Genomic DNA, 9,078 nt, shown 5'->3' with positions numbered 1-9,078 from the left:
TATGTGCCGTAGACGGATGTCGTTGTTGTAGCGAATATCGTGGAGGATGTGACGCGTGCTTTGCAAATGATTGACGCGCTGCAGATGGGGGACGTCGTTGTTTTCTTTTTCATCATTATCATGGTCACACATGCCCTTTCTAGGTCTGATTGTCCATAATGATTACTCGCCAAAAAGGCCCTGCTTTTTATCCACCATTGGCCCATCTCCTTCAAATGTGCCATCACCAATGTGGTCAGTGGCCGAAGCGCATTCTAAAAATATATAAATCAATATAATGTTTCTGGAATTTTAACATAAATATTATAATTAAACGGAGTAATTTTGTTAGGACTAAAATAGTCCTAAGTATTATGAAAGTTTTATAAAGTCCTTTACTTGTATTGTATTATTATATTCTTGTAATTGGGATTAAGGGCATTGGGCTTTACTTGTAAATGTTACCTATAAATAGGTGACATGGGCTTAGTATTAGAGTTGATTATATAGTTTGTTCATTCATTACAATTTCCATGAGAGTCGTGTAAGGTGATTGAGAGCTTTCTACTTTTCTGTTTTCATGAATAAAGAAAATTGGTCGGTTCTTCATCTTCATGATCTTCATCTCTATCTCTTAATTATTGTTTGTATATTGAATTGTTGTTAGATATAGGTTCCACAATTGGTATCAGAGCAGAATCGATTCATCTTAATCGATACGATGATTCAAGATATTTTTCTGTTATGTTCAATGGAACGTTACTTGTGAACTCACAGCTTCCTATTCGACTATTTTGAGCTTAATTTGATCAATTCACCATTGATTTCATTGTTCTAATCAAATTTCTTTCAAAGGATTTCCACTTTGGTGAATTCGAACCTATATTGGTCGTCAATTTTGGTGTTCTATTTGAAATTTTTGGATTTTTGATGATCTGTTACTCGAAATGTACCTTGATACTGTCAGATTCATCTTTATCGCTTGATGAATGTTCTTGTTGAGCGATAAGGGGTTTTCTTCTCCCAATGATGATCTGAAGCTAGTTTGAGCAATGAAAGGATATTCATCAGCCAAAATTGTTGGTGACTTGGCCTTTATAAACTTTGTTGAGTGATATTATTAGGCTTGGATGTATTTTTGGCTAAGTGTTGAGCGATAACCTTAGTAATCGCTCAAAGCACTGGCTGATAACCATTCTCATCGTCCAAGTCATGGGTTTAAATGGTGTTATCCGCTCAACGTGCGGAGCGATAAGGGTCCTCATCGCCCAACATACCAGGTCATGAAGAGTTGTTTGGTGGGTGATGACCTTTCCTTAACAGTTTGTCATGTTATTTAATCATTTGAGCGATAATGTTGTCTGATAATCCTCTCATCCACCAAAGCTTCAAGCGATGACCTCTTCTTGTTGAGTGATGAGGAAGGGAGTTGAAGTGTATCCGCCCAAGGGTTAGACGATAACGTCGTTCACCATCCAAGGTCTGAACTATAATCTTGCTCATCAGTCAAGGCGTGAGCGATATGCCAAGAGTTCTTGCTCTTTCCGCCTAAGGCATGGGCGATGAGTATCACAATTTGCGCTTTCGCTCATCACCCGAGTACTTGTTTATTAGACTCTATGAGCTTATTAAATGTGCTTAATGGATTCCTTTGACCAAATCACCTTGTGCTTAATGATTAAGGTGATAGTTTATTATTGTTGCCCTTAAAAGCATCAAACAACAATTTTGTCAACATTGATTTTTCAAGTCAAAGTTTGACTTTTTGGTTAATCAATTTGGGATTAAAGTTTAAAGCCGAATTTGAAAGGATTTCAGAAATGTTTGATCGGTTTTGGTATTTGATTGGAATAGCTAGAGTTTGAGTATCTACAATCGTTACTCTGGAGTTTTTCTAAAGAGCTACACCATTGAGTGCATTCACTCATTTCTTTTGACCTGATCAATCAGAGGTCTTGAAGGTTTTTTTTTTGATTAACCTGGATATCCAACCGGCTAAGCGAGTCGACAAATTCCAAGGCGACCACCTACTTTACAAGTAGACCGGAGTCACCACATTTGAACCTCTGTGGCCACAAGGGAATTTTGTTCTTTCATGGATTTGAACCTGGGACCTCCATAAACTTTTGACCTTTGGAGCCAAGCTCAAACCAATCAGGCACCACCCATGTGGTTAGGTCTTGAAGGTTTGCAATCAGTGTTCTGGAGGTTTTGGAAATTATCAGATCTTTGAGTGTTCTCAGTTATTCTTCTAACCTGATCAATCAGAGGTTTGAAAGTCTACAATCATTATTATGATGTTATGGTTGTGATCTAGAGTTCTGAGTGCTCATAATCACTCTTCTGGCTGGGAAATTTGGACCTAATTCCAATTATTAAGTTTTCTGAAAGTTTGAAGGAAATTGGCTTATCTGTCTGGTTGACTTGTTGTTTTTGAAGCTATGAACTTAACGTTGATACTTATCTCCATTTCTTAGTGTCAGTGGTGTTTGCTTTGGTACTTCAAGCTAGTGTTGAAACCTCAATTTGTGAGCTTACCAAAATCAAGTTCTCAAGCTGAATGCCTATTCAATTCGTGGTTCACTGAAAGATTCCTTGTCATAAGACTGTTTGCACTGGAATGTCATGAAGCTCGCATATTTATCTATCCTATAGTTGGATGAATCTATTGTTTCTGGATTGGCAATGATTCCACGGATCAAGATGTGTTGAGTTGTCTGCAGTTATACTTGTACTTTGTGCAATCAGTGGTGTTGAACTCACATTGAATCTTATCTTAAAGTTGAAACTTAAAGAGTAAGATCTATATTCAGGGGGGGAGCTTGAAGATTCTTTCATGTCGGGCACACCAAAGTTTTCTTAAAGAAAACAGGGGGGAGAAGACCTGAAGATTTCAAGATATGTTTGCTTTATAAAACTTTTGGGGGGGAGAATGTTAGGACTAAAATAGTCCTAAGTATTATGAAAGTTCTATAAAGTCCTTTACTTGTATTGTATTGTTATATTCTTGTAATTAGGCTTAAAGGCAATGGGTTTTACTTGTAAAATTGACATGGGCTTAGAATTAGAGTTGATTATTCTGTTTGTTCATTCATTACAATTTCCATAAGTCATGTAAGGTGATTGAGAGCTTCATACTTTATTATTTTCATGAATAAATAAAACTGGTTGGTTCTTCATCTTCATGATCTTCATCTCTATCTCTCAATTACTGTTTGTATATTGATTTGCTGTTAGATCTGGGTTCCACAAATTTTGATTTATAGTAAATGAAAGCGAACATTGTCGAATTGGTCGAACTCGCAACACTCAGATCACTTGATGTTTTTCAACCGTTGCCATCAATAGGCCCTCGAGATTGATGAATTATAACAATATACTCTTGGAAGGCCAATTAGTCTCCCTGTGACGCCAAAACGCATTTCTCAGTCGTTTATATGTAGGACGCCTTCAATATGAGCCCTATGGATAGCGGTTCCAGGTATCGAAATCATCAACCATATATAAAATCCAGTCAACAGCATTGTTTGAATTTTTCGGTTTAGAAATACCGTACAAAACATGATTATGAGGCACGCATGCACCACATCAGCATCTTATATGGATGGATTGTTTAAGTCTATTAATTTATTCCTAAAATTTCTGACTTTCATATCCACATTTTTGGTCTTTTTATCGATAATTTTGTCTTAGTTGGGGAATGGCACAATGTGATGGTGGATACACCAGCCCAAATAGAAAGCCCCTAATCAGACAAAACTTTCTGCTAAAACGGAAACGCGACTCTCTAACATGATAATAGAGCTCTTCAGGTTGAGAAGGGAAGAAGGGGTTCTTACATTGCACCATATTGGGGGATCTCCTTGTTAGGCACGTATATCTAACCATGGGTCGAAACATGTTTGTTTAACATTTACAGCTTCTTTGGATTATCACTTAATTTATCTTTATTTTATCTATAAATTATATTTGTACCCTCAATGTCACTACAGTTCTTACATATTAAATGTTGCACATAAATACACTAAACAAAAATAGATTATTAAATTAAATGAAAAAATATTTTTTAATGTCTTACATGTGGTTTTATGATAGATAATCGGTGGTAGACGGTGGTGGATGAAGGTGGTCATCGACGAGGTGTATGATGGTTGACATCGATGGTCGATGGTAGATGTCAACGGTTGGTGGTGGACATTGTGACGTCAGTGTACGATGGTAGACGACGACGGACGGCGGTGGATGACGATGATATTCGTCGGCGAGGTGTATGATGGTGGATGTCGGTGTATAGTGGTTGTTCATGACGATTGATAGTGGTCCGTGACAATAGATGGCGGTGGTGGTGGTGAGGAGAGAATGTACGTATGTTGTATATAATAAAAAATGGTCCCTCACTCCAAATATAAACCACATTTTATTGTCAAAAATCGTCCTCTTATGATCAAAAATCGTCCCACCCCTAGAGTTGTCATAGACCTGTCACATTTAGTGTCATAGACTTGTCAAATCATGTCCCCTTTGAATTTGGTCAAGAACCTCCTTAGTGGACGATTTACAGGGCAATTTCAAATAATTATTCAAAAAAAAATCATATTTTTGTCCCCAAATAATAAGCATGTGAGATTTATCTGTACCAAAGACCAAAAATCGCCTTATTTGAGCCAAAAATCGTCTAGGTAAAATCGTCTTACCTAGACGATTTTTCTGCTCCTTTTATAAAATTCTCTGAAAATTGGTCATTTTATAAAAGTATATCTAAAAAATGATAATTTTAGATAATTTCACTTATTTAAAAGATGTAGATTCACTAGATATATCAACAATAAAACAAAACTACAATTCTTGAGACACTAAAGGGCTGTTTACCAAACACTTCTCCAATAAGCGCTTACTGGTAAGATTTAACATTATTATTTACTTATCGGGTAAGATTTTAGTCCACCAAAACGGTAACGTATGCAATGATTTACCTGATAAGCGCTTATCGTGGTAAAAGTCGTCGCCCTCACTTACCGGGCAAGACTCTTGGTCCTTATCTCACTATTACTAGGTAAGATTCTTGGTAATTATCATATTCATTCGATAAAGTAATGTGACTTGGTGTTCACTTACCCGAGTAAGCGTTTGGTAAACGGCTCATAAATATCTCTTTTGACTTTGCTTACAAATGAGAGCGGTATGTTTAAATGCAAAGGTTTCATTCAATTTTCAAATGTCGACGTTCTGATACTTCTATTATTTCCATCGTTTTTGTTATGATTCGTAACAATGATAGAAACTCGTGGTGGGGTTGGTCCTCATCAAGTTTACTTTCTATACAAACAACGACATAATAAGATTGGATCAATAATAATAATAATAATAATTGAACACAACAAAGACAGTTGTAATTATATCCCTCGTTTTTTTATTTTGAATTAATCATTGAAAAAACCGATTTATATTTTTGTTACATTTACATAATGATTTTTCATAATATTATTTGGGTTATGACCATGTTTCACACAGTGAAATATGATATGTGTATTCCGTCATAAACAAGAAAAAGGCTATTGTCATCGATAAAACCATCTCCCATATAATACCAAATTCTATACAAAACTCGTTGTTTACACCAACAGAAATTAAGAAAATAGAGATTTTAAATAAGTTTTTTGCTACAACAATTTCTCTAACCTTCGTCAAATTTAGAAGATTCCGAAAAATGATTATCATAAGAGAAATATATTTTTAGTATACTATCATCAATTAAAAACTTTAAAATATATATAATAAATATTTTAATGAATAAAAAATATATTGAAATTGAATATATATTTATTTTAAAGAATTTTTAAATTTTCCCTTCCCAGAAATTTTAAGGAATCTAATAAAAATGATCTTCCTGATTCATTTGATATGGTTTACTGATTATTTAGAACATTTTCAATAGTTTTTTCTATAAATTTTTTTAAATAGAAAACCAAAAAATATAAATTTTTCAAAAAGAATTACATCCAATAGATTTTCTATTCTAAAGATTTTAACGAAAATTATATTACTATGTCCTCTAATTTACCATCCCAACTAAAACTTTTGATAAAAAAATAATAACTCAATCTTATTAATGGAATTGAATAAAATAATCATTTATCTCTCTCACCCTCGAGTTTTAGAGAATTCTCAACACTCATAATCTTTTCCATGATAAAAGGTTTGCTAAACCTCTTTCATTGGATTTTCATTAAATCAGAGCTTCAAGCCCGATTTCTGGTGGCACAACCCCCCACACACAACCGCCCGACAAAAGGAGGTGCTCTCCGAACCATGTTGGAAGGTTACCCGACACACGACTCATCAACTTAAAAAAAGACAAAGAAGTTGTTTGTTTACCTATTAATAGTTCCATTAAGAGGCAACTTTAAAATCGTAAAGAGGTGAATCTTGTTTGACAAAAAAAAAATCTGTCTTTTAATGATTTTACAACCCTCTGAATAATTTTGTATTCTGGATCTCCCTTAACCATTAAGAGCTCTAAATTTATTGTACACAATTACCAAACAATTATATTTCATTTTACATTATATTATTAGAGTCTCTTAATCATTCTGACCACTTAATCATTCTGTACTAAATTATTCAGCAATTATCAAACAACTCTAAGAAAGGGACTGAGTTGAAGATTATCTATTTTAAATAACAAGGTAACAGAAGCTGTTTTAAAAACAAAAACTCACTCTTTTTTAAAATAAAAAAGATAGTATTACATATTTATTGTCAAAAGCTGTGTTCTACTGAAAATGTATTACTATTAAGAATTACATAATTTTGATAATGTAAAGCAAGATGAAGATTGGAGAAGTATTTTTACATTAAAAAACTGGACCACAAACATACGACAAACTCTATGCAAAACCACAAGTAAAAGTAAAACATTTACGAAAAGAAGACAATAACCGCGACATCCAATTAAAAAACAAAGAAACAAACTATTAACCAGCAATGACACCAGCTTCAATGTTTTATCCGGATAAGATTTGATGTGAGCCTGCCCACCTAACACACAACCAAACAAAACCAACCATCATTAACTTCCATCTTCCTTTCGTTTCTATCATCACCAATAACCTCTAAAATTATATGCTCAAATACAGTAACCCAATGGTTTCACCTCGTAGGTATTTTACTCCTAAAACAATGTAAATAGTTATAAGTCCGTAAATTTATGGAGAAGGTCAAAGCGTATAACTTGATATAATTGATTATTTTATTCAATTCCAACAATAAGATTAAATTATTATTTTTTATTAAACATTTCTAGAAAATGTATTGGAATGACAAATGGGAGAAGATTATGATAATATATGTTAAAATCTCTAAAACAGAGGATCCGATTCATATGTTTCTAGAAATTTTATGTTTTGATTCTTTACTTTAATAAAGTTACAGAAAATGTGTCCGAGATATTGATGGTACTGTTGTTGGGTAAAGGTATCGATTATCACTTCACAGAAACAAGAGAGTATGATTGACGTTCAATTTGCAACCAAATTATAACAACGTTAGTTAGAAAGAAGGTGAAATCATGGCTCAATTGTGTTGTATCTTTTTCGAAAAACAGTGATAATAGAAAGGAAAACAGTAGATCTCTCCAGAAGGCCATGATGAAATAAATAAATAACTTAACTTTTAAATCCAAAACTCTTTTCATGATCACGAAGAATTGAGCAGAATGAAAATTTGTAGATTAGGCAAGAGGATTACCATAAGAATCACTTGGTGATGGCATAGATGGCGTAGATAATCCCAGGGATCCATCCAAACAACGTCAACAACACGCATATCCAAAACTCCACCTGCAACCAACACACACAGATATTTTTACCTCTCTATTGTTATATATATAATAATACTAAATCAGATTGAGACATTTTTTAATAACTTCAATCAATTACAAACGTATTTCAAATTTTGCTTCAAATTACAAACAATTTCAATCAGTCCTCGATCAAACGATTCTTAAAAAAATATTCGAAGGTTATTTTCTTATATTTTAACAATAATCTGAAACAAAACAAGTAGCAGTCGTTGATCAAATTATGCCTTTCCAATTCCAGATCCTTCTAACAAAAAGAAATCTAGAGATATACCTGGCATCCGAACTTGAAGAAGACGCCAAGCGGAGGAAGGATGATTGCGAGTATTATGTCTACGCAGGTTGCTGTACCAGACATCTTCGCTTCGATTTCAGTTCTAACTCACTATGTATTCTGTGTTCAATTTGATTCGAATGGTTGTGATATTTTTGTAAGACGGAGGTAGCCACAATTTATAACCCTTGATGGGAGGGGGATAGAGGGGGACACGTGTCTCTTTCTACTTTTCGATATTCGATCCACGCAAACACACCAATTTGATTTTGTTTATTTCTTGCCAAAACCTCATATACTTTTATTTTTATATGGAATTAATTAAATTGTTAATTATTCTTATTCTATATTAACTAAAAGGGTACTCGTACAATTCAACGAGATATATTTTTATATTTATATTTTGTTTTAGTTTTTGTATTTGTTGATATAATAAAATTTATGTGGTTTTGAGAAAGATAATGTTTTTACGATTTAGTGAAGTAATTTATTTTTGGTTTAACAATAAAATTTTATAAAGATAATGATTTTAGTAGAACTCAATAATTATCTTAATTATATTTTAGATTTTTAATATAAAAATTGAGATGTTTATCTTGTATTTAATTATGTCCATCTGCAGTTAGTTATACGAATTCAAAACTGGAGTTTTAATAAGTTATAGTTACGCATAATTTACTTGTAATCTTAAATTTTAATTAATATATAGTATTCCATGCATAAAGAATTATTTTTAAAAGTTTTCGTCAAATATTTTATAATATAGTATAGATAAATATAAATAAAATATTTGAATTTTATATAATCAATCAATAAACTAATTTAAATATAAAATGAGATCTGTATTAATGCGAGAAATATAAAATGAGATCTGTATTCTTAATAACTTTTAACTTTAAATTCATCATATGTTGTGTTTGATGCAGGGATTATCCGGTGTATCCCGGTTCTTCTCATCTTAATATGC

At 33.0% G+C, this 9,078-nt stretch overlaps 1 protein-coding gene across 1 annotated transcript; it reads right to left on the bottom strand.

Moving 5' to 3' along the window:
* Positions 1-6,731: 6,731 nt before the first annotated feature.
* LOC112506799 (hydrophobic protein LTI6A-like) lies at positions 6,732-8,275 on the bottom strand. Its single transcript, XM_025111076.1, has 3 exons — positions 8,112-8,275; positions 7,726-7,817; positions 6,732-7,017 (listed from the first exon to the last, which is right to left on the bottom strand). The coding sequence occupies exons 1-2, from the start codon at positions 8,193-8,195 to the stop codon at positions 7,734-7,736; spliced, it is 168 nt and encodes a 55-aa protein (XP_024966844.1). The 5' UTR covers positions 8,196-8,275; the 3' UTR covers positions 6,732-7,017; positions 7,726-7,733.
* Positions 8,276-9,078: the final 803 nt, after the last annotated feature.

This window comes from Cynara cardunculus, assembly GCF_001531365.2.
Source record: "Cynara cardunculus var. scolymus isolate 2C chromosome LG 2, CcrdV1, whole genome shotgun sequence".
Classification (NCBI taxonomy): domain Eukaryota; kingdom Viridiplantae; phylum Streptophyta; class Magnoliopsida; order Asterales; family Asteraceae; genus Cynara; species Cynara cardunculus.
The sequence above is the reverse complement of the archived record's forward strand: the minus strand, read 5'-3'. Positions and strand labels throughout refer to the sequence as shown.

What these genes read in the sequence shown, in the direction of transcription:
- LOC112506799 (XM_025111076.1), bottom strand. Translation starts at nt 8,195, where the DNA reads ATGTCTGGTACAGCAACCTGCGTAGACATAATACTCGCAATCATCCTT. An exon ending in TCTTCAAGTTCGGATGCCAG is followed by an intron (nt 7,818 to 8,111) that starts GTATATCTCTAG and finishes TGTTGGTTGCAG; the next exon opens with GTGGAGTTTTGGATATGCGT.